Below are 13984 nucleotides of genomic sequence, written 5' to 3' on the forward strand. Positions count from 1 at the left end.
CCCTTCATTATTACATTCTACTTTTCCCTCTCTCCTACTAACAGATCTGTCTCTCCCCATCTTTCCACACCTCCGTCTCTTTTTCTTACCCGCATCTATCCGCCTCCCACATTCGCCCTCTCATTCCAGTGCTCTCTCCTTCTTTCTCCTCCTCTTTTTCTCTGTAGTGTCCCACTATATATATATATATATTTATACACACACACACACACACACACACACACACACACACAGCCCTGTCACTCAAAACACTTGGTTTGGCTGTGTATTTGTTTAGGCCAAACACGTATACACATCCCAGTAATCAATATTTCTTTTCCTGCTACACTCCACACATATTTTACGTCACCTCCCACCATCCCACCACACTCGTCCTCTCCTTTTCTCCTACTCTTCTATCTGGCCTCCTTCCTTCAATCAATCCGCCAGTCAGTCCATCTTAAGTCATGTGCCCTGGACTGACAATACTTTTCTATTCTATTCTGTGCATTTCACAGCTTTCGCCTGTCTTTGCTCCCTTTCTCCCATTCCTCCAGTTACTGCTTCTCCTCCACGCCCTCTCTTCTTTTCTTGGCTGCTTTCTTTTTCTATCCAAAAGACTGATCAGGGTCAAAGAATCGGCAGACTGTGACAAAGAGAGGAGAGTCAGATGAAGACAGAGTGAAAAACATAGAGATGAGGAAAGGGGAAATAGAGGTGCAGAGAGGGAAAGTGACTTTAGAGGGAATATTATGTCAGCAGGCCCCTGTTAATCAATGCAATTGTGTTTGGTACCTGAAGCCATGAAAATTGGGAGAAGAGATGGGGAATATGAAAAGACAGAGCACGAGATGGAGCAGGGAGAAAGTGAGAAGGAAATGGAGAAAAGGAGGGAGGGCAGTTGGCACCAGAAGTAAATTGAAAATGATGTGCTGTGTTTTTGTGTGTGTGTGCGCTCGCATATTAACCCTGCTATCTCCCAGGTAGTCATTATCTTTTCGTGTGGTTGTTTGTGCGCGTGTGTGCGTATATGTTTGTGCGCACTGCATTAACCCGCGTATCTCTCTATCATTAAGCTGCTCTACGGGCATAGTGGAGCCATGCATTTATCTTGTGTGTGTGTGTGTAGTCAAACACTTGCATGCACGTGTCTGCGCATGGATTCGGCTGTGTGAGGGCGAGCGTGTTTACAGTGATCTTAATTGTTGTTATCATTCATGCAGCACAATAACCACCTCCGCCCCCATCTTTGTCTCTGTCTGCTATTAACTCTCTCTCCCTTTCACCCTCCTTCCCCCTAACGGCCAGTTTCTATTTTTCCTCATATTGTTCCTTCTCAGCCTGCAGCCTAAATAGCGCCCATTTCATCTTCTCTCTGTCTTGCTTGCTCTCTCTCTCCCCTCTTTTGTTTTTTGCCCCCCCCTCTGCATTTCATACTTCTTGTCCAGTATTTTCTCCAGCCAAAGCTAAGTTTTATTACCTCGTGATTGGATTCAGAATTCATTACTCCGTCTTGCCTGTATGCAATCTCTGATCAGTTTCTGTCTTTTTCTCTTTCTCACTCTCCATCTACACCTCCTTGATTTGATTTGATGTCCTCTGTACTGGACACTATAGAAAAAAACCCACCTGAGTCTAACTTAATCTCCTCTTCTCTTGCTTCTTTTTCTTCTTCACCTTCTTCTACTTCTTGCTATCTCTCTTTCTTTCAGGCACCCTCTCTTAGTGCGATATATATCTGCCTCCCCCCCTCGGCAGGTTGCCATGGTCGCCATACCTACTCTCTCTCTCCTATTGGTCCTGGCAGAGTGGGCAGGTCTGGTGGACGCCTCCCCCCACCTCCTGCTCCGGCCCAGCCCGCGGGAGCGTGATGCAGGGGCCATGATGAACTTCAACATTGCCGTGATCCACGCCGGTGCTACAGTGCAGGCAGAAGCGGCGGTGGCGGGGCCTGGGGGAAGGGTGCTCTACCCTGGCTTTGGCCGGGTATACGGCTCCCTGGGGGAGAGCGTGGTCACCCAGTGGGGCTCTGCTAACGTCATCTGGCTACAGGTTGGACTCTGTCTCCTCTGCCCACTGCTCATTCAACCTTACTTGAAGGAAGGGGATGACAATGACCATCCATTACTCATACTCACTCCCATTATTTGAGCTGAATGGGCAGCGCTCTGCTGTCGTTGTGTGGGCCCTGCTGAATGAGTGGACGTCTGACGTCTGCTCTTTGACCACAGCCTGTGTTGTTAGCGAGACTTGTCATGCGTATTACAGACACTTTCCATATGAATAACATAAAGTGAAGACTCACTGCTCTAGTTGGCCAACTCTATTTGTCTCTGTCTTTATTGCTCTCTCTTCTTTCCTCTTTCTTCATTCCTTCCATCATCTCCCAGGTGAATGACAGTAGTCCTAAGACGGTGCTGTCCCAGCTGTGTGAGCTGTTGGCGGCGCGGCCCCTGCAGGGTCTGGTCTATGAAGAGGAGAGGCCCCCTCGCACTGCCTGGGGTCCTTTGGCCCCCATGCTGGAGTTTGTCTCCGCGCAAACAGGACTGCCCATAGTGGCTGTAGGAGGGGGAGCGGGGCTGGGGAGGATGCCACAGGTAGGAGGAGGGAGGTGGGGGTAGGGGAGGGAGAGTGGAGCGGAAGTGCTTGCAGCTTGTGTGTGTATGTGTGTGTGTGTGTGTGTGTGTGTGTGTGTGTGTGTGCGCGGGTGCGGGTGGGTGATGTGTGCGAGACAGAGAAACAAGAATCAGAGGAATACACAGTTGTTTTCTCATATGTACTCTGGACGTCAGGGGAGTCCACACATTGTCTGGAGTTGCCCTTTCACACATGTAGCACACAACAGGAGATTGCCCGTGTCACATGTATTCTCACCTACTGCAAATACTCTGATTTTAGGCGAGGGGTGGTGTTTGAGTAGAGCTTGAGTATCACGCAAGTCTCAACTGGACATTACGGGGCTGTGCACTAGGGTGCTGGCAGGGCAAAGTCAGTTAAGGTCCAGTCCAACTGATTTGGATATTTACATTTTCACATACAGCTCACAATGCCAAGATAAGTTGCGGTACATGTGTGAAATGGACTCAAGAGGGCAGATGTCCCAGACGTGTGATTGCATAGCTCCAAATGTGAGAACTGGCAAGAGGACCAGTGTTAATTAGGTGTGTGCTGTATACTGAAGCAGAATGGGTAGGCAGCATTAGGAATATAGTATAAAGGAAGAGCTTCTTATACTGCCATAACAACTATCAATGTCACAATGTCGCGCATCCTCTCTGTGAAGAAAAGGTTTGGGGAAGTGCCGGTGGGACGGAGGGGAAGTTGAAGGTCAGGGTCGCCGATCTGCTGAAACTCTGCAGTGTTTGATCTGTAAATGGCACCAACTGGGGCTGTCGCTCTGCCTCTGATGTTCCTTGGAGGAAGGCAATGAGCAGACGTGGGTGTGTGTATGAGTGAATGAGACAGAGAGAGAGAGTGAGAGAGAGTGAGAGTGAGAGTGAAAGAGAGAGAGAGAGAGTGTGTACTGTACATTTGGGTGTGAGTATGTATGCAACAGAGAAATAAGTGTCGCATGGTTTACACCACCAAACGGGGGAGAAAAAGTAACAGAAAGCATTGCATTTGTGCTTACAAATAACTGTTTTAACCATTTACTCTTGAGGAATTAAATTGTAGCACTTTGATGAACTTCCTTTGAAGATGTACCCTCGTCTAGTCCTCATCCCCTCCCATCCCCTGAACAGACTTTTCAGAAACACTCCCTTCTGGATGTCACAGGAGAATTTGTGCAACAATCCTAGCTGTTTTAGTCCTGCGGCTGCACGAGTGCTGCTGCTCCATAAAAACTTCAAGCCCCTTGATGCCTCAATGTTGTGCATTAAGATGGGGCAGTCCGGAGAGTTGTAGTTCTTTGTAGTGAAAATGCTGTCTGTTGCTTACCCACTGCATTGTAGCTGTATTGTAGATACAGTACAACTACAGAGGATGATTTTTACAGTGAGATTTTAAACCAAATCTGCTGCTCTCTTCCCTAAATCAGGAATCAGGTTCCATCTTTCTCCAGTTCAGCTCCTCTACTGCCCTCCAATTAGAGGTCATCTTTGAGGTGCTGGAGGAGTATGACTGGACAGCCTTTTCCGTGGTGTCCACGCGTCACCATGGCTACCAGGACTTCCTATCTGTGGTGGAGGGCCTGACGGACGGCTCGTTCATCGGCTGGGAGAAGAAGAGTGTGGTGATCCTGAACGTGACCGACGACCCTGGGGGGGCACGCACGCGCAGGCTGCTGAAGGAGAACGAGGCGCAGGTGAGACAGGGGGGAGGGAGGGGGGAAAAGGGGGAGGAAAGGGGAGGAAGTGCTGCGAGTATCATTGGGGGCCCCCTCTCTGACAGGTGGCTTCCCAGCTTTTTCCTTCCTTCTTCGTCTCTCCCTCTGTCCCTCCACATCTCTCTCTCCCCTCTCTCCTCTATCCCTCTGTTCTTCTCTTCCCCTCCCATCTGCCAAGGCACAAAGAGTTCAACAGTACAAAATAAAACCATGAGTCAATCTGATTTGCTGGCTGGTTGTCCTGTGGCATTGTGTGAAGATTTGCTTGCAAAGTGTTAAGGAACTGAACCACTTAACATACAGTTTTCCCCTTGTTTCCACTTAACTGATTTTAAGGTTGGAAAGAAACTGTTTTCCCAAACTGTCTGACAGTCTCGCATAGAGTATATATTCTGCATCAGCTTGTTCCAGCTCTTCACTGTAGATAGTGTAAACGATGTTTACAGAGTGAAATATTCATGGCTGCAGCATTACGATGTCTGACATTCAGACGTCTTGTGCATTATTCTATACACATTCCTGCAAAATTTGTCTTGACTTAGTCGGTATCATTAGAAACTCTGGGATCTCCACTAGCATTTAAAAGAGAAAGTTCTGTGGGTTTGAACAATGTTTGGCTGCACATTGTGAGTTAGTAGTGTAGTAGTGACCCACTAATCGACCACTGCTTGTTGAGGAAGGAGAACACTCACCTCTGTAGATTTTTTGTACCGAACTTCACCTCTAATTCATGATTCCATTTTGATCCAGACATAATTCTCCCTTTCTTCTTAATATCTCTAACTAATCACGATCTTTAATTAACTTCATTTAAATTTCCTTCTCTCTCTCTGTCTACATATATATATATATACATACACATATACAGTATATATATCTATATTGAGTGTATATATATATAGTTGTTAACAGCATTTATCTTTTATTTGATGTTTTGATAGTGTAACAGAAAGTCGCTCTACATTTCTAATGCACATTGATTCACTGATTAATGACTAGAGTGACTTGTGGTTTTGGCTTGTACCTCTGGTTTGTTTCATTCCTTCATACTGTATGCCTGCTCCCTCTCTTACCCCACTGGTTTGCTTGTGCCTCCTTTTCTTTTCTAACTTCTTCCAAATTTCCACTCTCACTTCCCTTGCTCCACTTTTTTTTCCCTCCACGCTCCTCCACACTTCCTTCATCTTTTGCCCCCCCGTCATCCTCCCTTAAACCTCCTATTTGACCCCATGATCCCCCTGTTCAATTTCTCACTCATCTCTGTGTTCTTATGCTTACTATACACCCTCCTTCCACGTCTGCCTCCCCTCCTGTGTTTCTTTGCCTGGAGACAAGCTCACTCTCCTCTGCTGCTCTCCTGTTCACCTCCATCTCTGTATGGTCATCTTTCATTCCTTCAGTCCATTCATTCAGCCCTCTTGCTGCATGTCTTCCCAACCACAGACTCTGCTCTCCGCTGGCTTGGTTTAGTCTGGGTCTCAATGTCATCGCTAATGTCCCAGCATGGTCACTGCAGCTCTGCGTGTGTGCGTGACTGTGTGTGTTTGTGTCTGTGAGTGTGTTCATGTGTATTGGATTCCTTAGACTCTGCTCTGCTATTGTCACTGTTAATATTACATACTGCCTGCAGTGGGGTGCCTATACACAGTGCTTGCTTTTTAACCCTCTTGCTTTTCACAACAAACCCCCCCCCTTTCTTTTAGCTTTTCTCTACTGCAGGGCCAATAAATGCTTTTAAATGCTTTGTGATGCTGTGTATATTTGCATTACATGCTCTCTCTCTCTCTCTGCCACATATATGGTAGAGTCCTCTACACTGTAGTGATGCTGGTCTCTGGGTCAATTTCTACTCAAGTCTCTCACTGTCTATATTTTCTTCCATTCCTCTTCCAGCTTCTACCTTGTCAGTATTTCTTCTGCTCTCTCTCTCTCTGTTGTATGGTCCTTTCTTTCTCCATTTCACATCGTTAGATACTGTGTGTGTCTGTTTATAACTCTGATTCTCTCCTTCCCTCCTTAATTCAGCCTCCCTCTCTGTCTGTCGCCCTCTTTCTCCCTCCTTTCCTGCTTCCACCTCCTCCCCTGTCACTCTCATTCCCTGCCTAATTCACTGGAGGTTTATTGGCATACAGGCAGGATTGTTTTGCCAAGCCATTACAGTTCAAAATTCAATGAAGGCGCAATTCTCAAAATGTGCCTTCAGTCTGTTTCACTGACCCCCTCCCTCCCACCCGTCACCCTCCCATGAAAGAGTCGTCTTCTTCCTTTGTCCTTCGATTCCCCTTTGTCTCTTTTCTTCACTCTGTCATTTTTATGCACTTCTTTTATTTTTAAATGCTCTTACACTTTCTTTCTTCTTGGGTATTTGTCAGCATTTAAACCCCTCCCTTTTCCGTCTTTCCGCTCAGCTCAGCTCAGCTCAGCTCAGCCCCATCTTCCTCTTGTCGATCCCTTCCTTCTCTCTCCATTTCCCCTCTAACCCCTTAAAGCCCTCTTTGGTCAATGTCTACCCCACTCCCCCTCCTCACCCCTCCTTAGCTCAGCACATGCGGCAGAGAGCTCATCCACTGTCACTGCTGCCTTTGCATGTTGAATTTCTCTGTCTTTAATGTTTTCTTCTCTTTTTCTCCCCAGCCTTACTCCATCATCCCACCCCTTCTTTTGCAAATATCTTTTATCTCTCCAGGCCCTGATTTCACCAAAATATGTCATCCTTTGCTTTTGCTTTTCTCCGCCATCCCCCCTCCTCCTTTCCGTTCTCCAAGGAGTGACTATTTCTTCCCATCTCTGATTACTTCCCTCCATCCGCTCATTTTACCCCCTCCATGTCCTGTTGTCCCCAGGTCTTTTCTCCACCCTGCTTTTAATAACACATGTCAGAGTTTAACCTCTCCCCCTTGTTTTCCCTCAGGTGTGTTTGGTCTATAACCACCCCCACCCCCCCCTTGCTTCCCCACATCTATCTCTCTATTTCTCTGCTCTACAACTTACAGTTGTTTTATTTCCCCTTTCTTGTTTTACTTTACTGTTTTCATTATTCATAACTATAACTTGTTTCATCAGGCCCAAGCTCATTAAACACTGACCCCCATTGCCTCCTGCACTTCCTGGTTAGCACACATAACATGCAGCCATGCAGTCTTACCTTTTTTGGACTGTCTGCTTCCCGACTCCCATGAACCATATCACATCAGCTTACAGCTATTTCTCCTCTTACCTCCCTCAGCATCCTTGTTTCTTCTTGATATGGCCTTTTCTATCCAATCTTCCCCCCCTCCCATGCAGGTGCACCTCTGCTCCAGCTCTATCTTTCTTCCCTTACTCCTCCACCCTCTGTCTCTCTCCACGTCTCCCCTGTCCCCTCCTTATCTCACTAGCGTGTATGTGTGTGTGTGTCTCCCCTCGTCCCTGTTCCCTCCCTGCCTTCCTGCTGTCCTCCAGGTACGTTTGCTGTACTGCTCCCAGGAGGAGGCTGAGGTGGTCTTCCGAGCTGCCTGGGCCGCTGGTCAGGCCGGAGCCTCGCACATGTGGTTTGCTGTGGGGCCAGCTCTCTCAGGTTTGGGCATGGAGAGCCTGCCCCGGGCTCTGTTTGCCGTGCGGCCCCAGGGCTGGAGGGACGAACCGCGTCGGAGGATTGCTCGGGGTGTGTCTGTGCTGACTCATGGGGCAGTGGCGATGCGCAAGGATTACGGAACCACGGGTGGGCCAAATTTTGTCACCAACTGCATGACGGATGCCAATCAGACCCAGAGACTGCGGGGCAGGATGAGGTGAGAGGGAGATAAGAAGAAAGAGGAATGCTCTAAAGGGAGAATGTGAGCAGACAAAATATGTGAAAAAGGAAGAAAAAGAATAAAAAAAAAGGGAATGGAGATAGGATACAGTATTCTATGAAATGAGTTGGTTCAGCGCCAGAATGAGCTAGGAGGTATATGGGTGGAGTTGGTAGATTCAGTGTCAGAGAGCAGGCACAGAGGGGATATCTGAATTTGGAGCTGGCTATCATCCATGCAAAATAGATGTTGTTGGTGCGTGTAGTTGTGAGTTGGCAAAATTACCCCAGCATCTGTAGCAAGCGGACCATGTCTCATGTATATTAATGAGCCAGCTTTAATATATTCCTCATAGGCTGTGCAAACAGGCAGCAGCACACTCTAACAGGTAGCCCAAGTGGTTCTTGTTATCATCTTGGTTCATTTTTAACGCCAGTCATTCTTGATCCACATATGCACCACACATGATATTGAATAGAGAGACTGCTCCATGTTTGGTCAGTATAAAATGAGCCAAACATGTAGTCAACTAGTTCATTTGCATTATTTTTTATGAAGCACAGCACAAACAGTGTGGCAATGATTAATGGATTCTTCCTTCTTTGTTTATAAACGATGTCCAAGCACAGAAGGGGAAGATGTTTTAATTTCCATTTTTTAGCACTGCTACCTGCTGTTCACTGTCTGTAACTACAAGCAGCTGTTCCATATGAGGCTTTCTGTCATGTACAAAAAAAGCTTTCAGATTTTGTGTTTTGAAGCCAACAAGATGACATGCGGAGACAATCAGAGCGTCTGTCCTGTGTGATTATCAGACAAACTATAGAGCTTTCAGCTGATGCAGAGAGCAGCAGTTGTTTGACTTCAAAGGTCCTGACAATTCTGTGTGTCTGATCATTTGTCTGTAGATTTGATTAACAGACAAGCCCTCACTGTCACCATAGAGGCGCTGTTACTTAGTTTCAAATGGAAAGAGAATAGGGCAGGCTTACTGTTGCATCAAAACCAGCCCTCTGATTTCTATTTTCTCATCTCCTCCAAGAAAACAATTACATCATTTACTAATAAATGTGTTTTCTGTCTTAACTTACTGTCTGCTGTCTCTCCCTTTGTCGCCCTCCATCGCCATGCAGGTATTTCAGCAACATCACGCTTGGTGGTCGAGATTACTCCTTCAACGGTGATGGTTACCTCGCCAACCCCTTCCTGGATGTAATTTCCTGGACACCTGGACGCGGATGGGAAGATGTAAGGACATGACATCAGTTCTTCATGTAGCATATGGTCAATCATGTGTTCTCACTTCAGAGGAGAAAGGCGCATGCTTTCTGTTGAGTCACATGACACACTTGATTATATGTTAGTTTGTCGTCTTCATAAACTGTTTGAATCACGGGATTCATGAGAAACTGCAAGGACAAAAGCAATGAAATCTGGAGCAGGTTTGGTGCTGATTGGAGCAGCATGCTTGAGTTTTAATCTCTCCATGTGAGTTACAGGAGCAAATCTGTGCTGTATTGGCATTTGAAATAAGAATATAAGCCTGACAGTGAGGACAGTCTGGTCACATGGGTTCATTTTCATGTAGGGTTCACCATAGCTGTTGGTGTCTGAGGAAGTTGGCTGCTGACCATTTGACCGTGCTTTATGTGCTCCAACCATGCTCTTTCAGTTTCTGCTGTCTCTTGGTATCTCTGTGTTTTTCTGGCTAAAGCACACTCAGACAATACCACAAGTAAACCACACACACATTTATGGCGCTGAAATTATTAGTCAATTGACAGAAATCAAGTCGTCACAATTTTGACAACTGATAATTATTTTGAATGATTTGTTGACTTGAGATTATAAAACCAGCAATGTGAGGACGCCACCATGTCTAATCTCTAATTGTGATGGATCCATTTTTTTTTAATCATGCTTTTCTCATGTTTTCATGTTTGTTCTAAAACAATATGTAAATGCCCACATGTAACTTTAATGGCATGTTGGTTCCCCTGTCTTCTTGTTGTGAAGCAATATGCTCATGGTGCAATTCCATAGTGAGAGATGCAGGACAACATCCCAGTTTTGTGCAAAAATGCTTTTTCAAGTTGAGATGAAGCTAATATCAGGCTCCTGCAGTCTGAGTTATCCAAATCAAGAAGTGATCTTTCAAGCAACTAAAGTCTCTTTAGTGTAAAACCCTCTCTTAGTGATTCCCAAGAGAGTTTACTCGCTGAGATGCAGCAGAGGGACTTAAACACGAAGAGGGAATTTTGTACAAAAAAAAAAAAACATTTTTGAAGATACCCACTTGATTTGACTAACTCTGACTGCTGGGGCTTCACGCAGCTTTGGCTGAATTTTGTAGTATATTTCTACACCGTGGATTTTATTCCCCATCTTGTCCCCTGTCCTTTAATTGCTAATTAAAATAATCAATAGTTGCTGTCTTGCAGTCATTTGCATCTACACATACATTTCATTCTTTGTTTTGCAGACAACAATGTACTGATACTGATATGACACGTCATTGGGGATTTGTTCTTATTTGCAGCCTGTGTTTTCATGTCCTGTACTGTAAAATGAAATGCAGATTTAAATAGTGCTGAAGATTTCTGGGTGTCATTACCATCTGGTTGCAGACTCACCATTGTTGTGTGTGTTTGAGTGTCTTGTCTACATAACTGCATGCGCGTCTACCAAGCACCAGTACCCCTGGCATGTCATGCATATTCTATAAAGCTGTGGTTTGTTCAGAAATCCTTAATACGAAGCCTTGTCACCTGTTGGAGATGTTTTCCCTTTAATACGCCGGGATTTTACCCTTGTCAGTGTCAGAAGAGAGAGCGATGCTCATTTTCTCAACCACACACCAGCACCTCATCTCTGCACTGTACATGCATAAAGACACACAGCACTCTCAGAACACAAACTCTGCAACTGCACATAATCATAAACACCACACAAATACAAACACAAATACAGATGCACCCACACAAGCTTACACACACACACACACACACACACACACACACACACACACGCAGCCATATATAAGCACAAATACAGACATTGGTGGTTCTCAGCCTCCTGCTGGTTTTAACAGCCCACCAGAGTCCAGTCTCAGCGTGTCGTAACATGCTGACTCCTGCCATATCCCTCAAATCCCTTTCAATTAGAAGCTCCTACGCTGGTCCTTCGACTCTGTGCAAACCCAGGGTACGAAACCTGCCCACATACACACACATGCTTAGAACTTACACACAGACATCCACATGTGAGCGCACACAAATGAGGGCACATACTGTATGCCTGCACACATATGCTTACACCCTCCTTGCATAAACCCTATTGCGCACACATACACACATACGCACTCCCACAATGAGGATAAGACGCCTGTATCTGCCTATTATGCATATCCACGCTGTTGGCTCTGCCTGAATATTTAATGTTCTCTTTACAATGACTGCACCATTACCTAGAGCCCGGGAGCACCCAGCTTAGCTTACTGAAACACTGCAGACTAGTACTGAAGGTTGTCCAGCATTAGCATGGCTTGTTTCTGCTACAGATGTACAGCTCACAGAGCTACATGTTACAGGATATGACTAGAATTGGATGAACATTTATTGAAGCCACTCACAGCCACTAAAGTATAATGTTTTACTTTAAAGTGGTCACCAGTCTTCAAACTTTTTGTTATGTGAAAAGTCTGAAGTGGTATTTTTTTGGCTGTTCTTTTTCTGACGTGTGTGTGTGCGCTTCTCCGAGTATTTGCCTGATACAAACTAGTGTGTTCGCCTGTAAGCTCTATCTGTTTCCTGTCTGTTCCCCGAGTGTGTTTTGATTGAATGTCTGTTGCAGAGCTGCGGTCGAAGTGCAGTCGAAATACTGTCATTGTTGCCACCTCCTCCTCTTCTCTGTGCCAGCGCTTGCATTACACAGACAGACAGTGAGCACGAAGCTGCCAAACTTTACTTTACTCTACTGGCCTGCTTAAGCACTTGCAAATATCTCTCTCTCTCTCTCTCTCTCTCTCTCTCTCTCTCTCTCTCTCTCTCTCTCTCTCTCTCTACATATATATATATATATATATATATATATATATGTGTGTGTGTGTGTGTGTGTGTGTGTAAACTATATCTTTATGTATTTTCGTGTGTGTGTGTGTTTGAAGATACAGTGTGAAAGCACACTCTTTATATGTTACCTCAGTCATATGTGTCATGACACTTAGAAGTGGCTTTTATCAGGTGATCATGCCAAGATCTGATGATGCTGCCCCCTAAAAAAAAAAAAGAAATCCTTCCTGGGCATAGTTCTGCCTTTTGCTGCTTTCAAAAGTCTGAATATGCCAGGCACCAGCATCCAGCACATCCAGAGTGCATATAAACAATGCAAAGAGAAGGGGAAAACAATGATACAGCCAAAGGGATGCTTGACAGACATTTTCAGGTCAACAGTGGACACACAACAATGTGGTCTCACAGCATCATTCGCAAACAGATTTTAAAAATCATACTTGAAATGACATCTGTAGCCATGGGTATGCCCTCTGCACATGCGCCTTTTCAATGTGTAAACACGTCGAAAAATGCATTTTCGCCACAGATTGTCACATAAGAATTCTTAAATCAAACCAATTCAATGGTCAAGAGATGAGAAATGTGGATTTCTCCTTGCCACAGAAACACCAATGTCACCATAGACCACTCAGTGCAGCCCACTGTTTGTGCAAGCATGAATCTGTCTTACTTGCTTTTATCCTACTCAAAGCCATTATATGTAAATTATTATTATTTTGTTCAATGTCTGATTTGACAATATAGTAAATGAATAGTACAAATTTATCTGGATAACCACTGTAACCCTATCAATCAGTGTAGCCTTTGCATATGCAGAAATGTGTCAGGTAATTGCTCCCAACCCACACAACAATGAATATTCATAGCCTGGTGTTCTAAAAAAGAGTGAGTGAGCACAATAACCTCTATAAAACCCCGTACAATTTAGGGAAATCCAGAACCATAGCCCTGCAGTAAATACAACCTTTTATGAAGCTTATCATACTCAGATTTTATTGAGACTGTCGCTATAGAGATCATTCAACTCTATAGTCATTTTGTGGCAATAGTTTGTGATATAATATTGTGCCATTCATTTTTCCCCGTCTGTGCCACTCAAGGGAGGTCAAAATGAAGCAGCCTAATGCAGCGTTTATGCTGGACATTTGTATGGGAATGTATTATCTTGTATAGGTGTTAATAATGTTGTGTTTTCCCCGTCCATGTGGGACAATGTAAAGGTTTCAGGCTACAACATTGTTGTCATTGCAAAACAAAATAGGCTTTTTATATTCTAATTATTGAACAGTTATTTTGAATTTAATTTAGAGTGGCTCCTTAACATGAAAAGTCTGCTCTGATTTTATGGCTGATTTTATAGCTTTATTCAGCAGCTTTCCCAAGTTTCATTTTACATTATGCAGTAGGTACTGTGTTGAAGCGTGCCCACTTACAGATGAAAATTAAAGTGGCAAATTAATAAAGCACAATATTAAAAAAAAAAAAAACCCACTTAATGCTTATATATAAAAATTAATTATCTGTTCTTTAGTTGAATTGGCAAACCTTTGCACTCCTCTGTATGATAGTGAGTGATTCGGTCACAGAGATCCCTGCGCAAACCATAGCAGGGCAGTAAAAAACGCAATTTCCTAAGCTGTTTTCGTCAAATTTGATACTTTTGCCTGGAGTTTTAGCTTGGGGCGATAACAGCGTTAGCGCTGGGCCCCTTTTCTCCGCACTATTTTGTTAACTGGAAGATATCTTAATTGTAAACATAGCCAATGGTCTCGTGCCGCGGCAGGTGCACAATCTGCGGAAATATTGTGTTGTACTAGTTTTGTCCCAGTCAG

General features: G+C 44.7%; 1 protein-coding gene across 1 annotated transcript in view; it reads left to right on the forward strand.

Annotated features, from left to right (window-relative positions):
• The first annotated feature begins 1743 nt into the window (after positions 1–1743).
• The window catches only part of LOC139204854 (glutamate receptor ionotropic, NMDA 2D), a 31592-nt gene continuing 19351 nt past the window's right edge, over positions 1744–13984 (forward strand). The window contains exons 1-5 of the mRNA XM_070834873.1: positions 1744–2031; positions 2370–2576; positions 4019–4285; positions 7748–8076; positions 9213–9327. Of these exons, the coding sequence (XP_070690974.1) occupies positions 1744–2031; positions 2370–2576; positions 4019–4285; positions 7748–8076; positions 9213–9327 (1206 nt within the window). The remainder of the gene's footprint in view (positions 2032–2369; positions 2577–4018; positions 4286–7747; positions 8077–9212; positions 9328–13984) is intronic.

The sequence above is a fragment of the Pempheris klunzingeri genome, chromosome 8, assembly GCF_042242105.1.
Source record: "Pempheris klunzingeri isolate RE-2024b chromosome 8, fPemKlu1.hap1, whole genome shotgun sequence".
Taxonomy (NCBI): Eukaryota; Metazoa; Chordata; class Actinopteri; order Acropomatiformes; family Pempheridae; genus Pempheris; species Pempheris klunzingeri.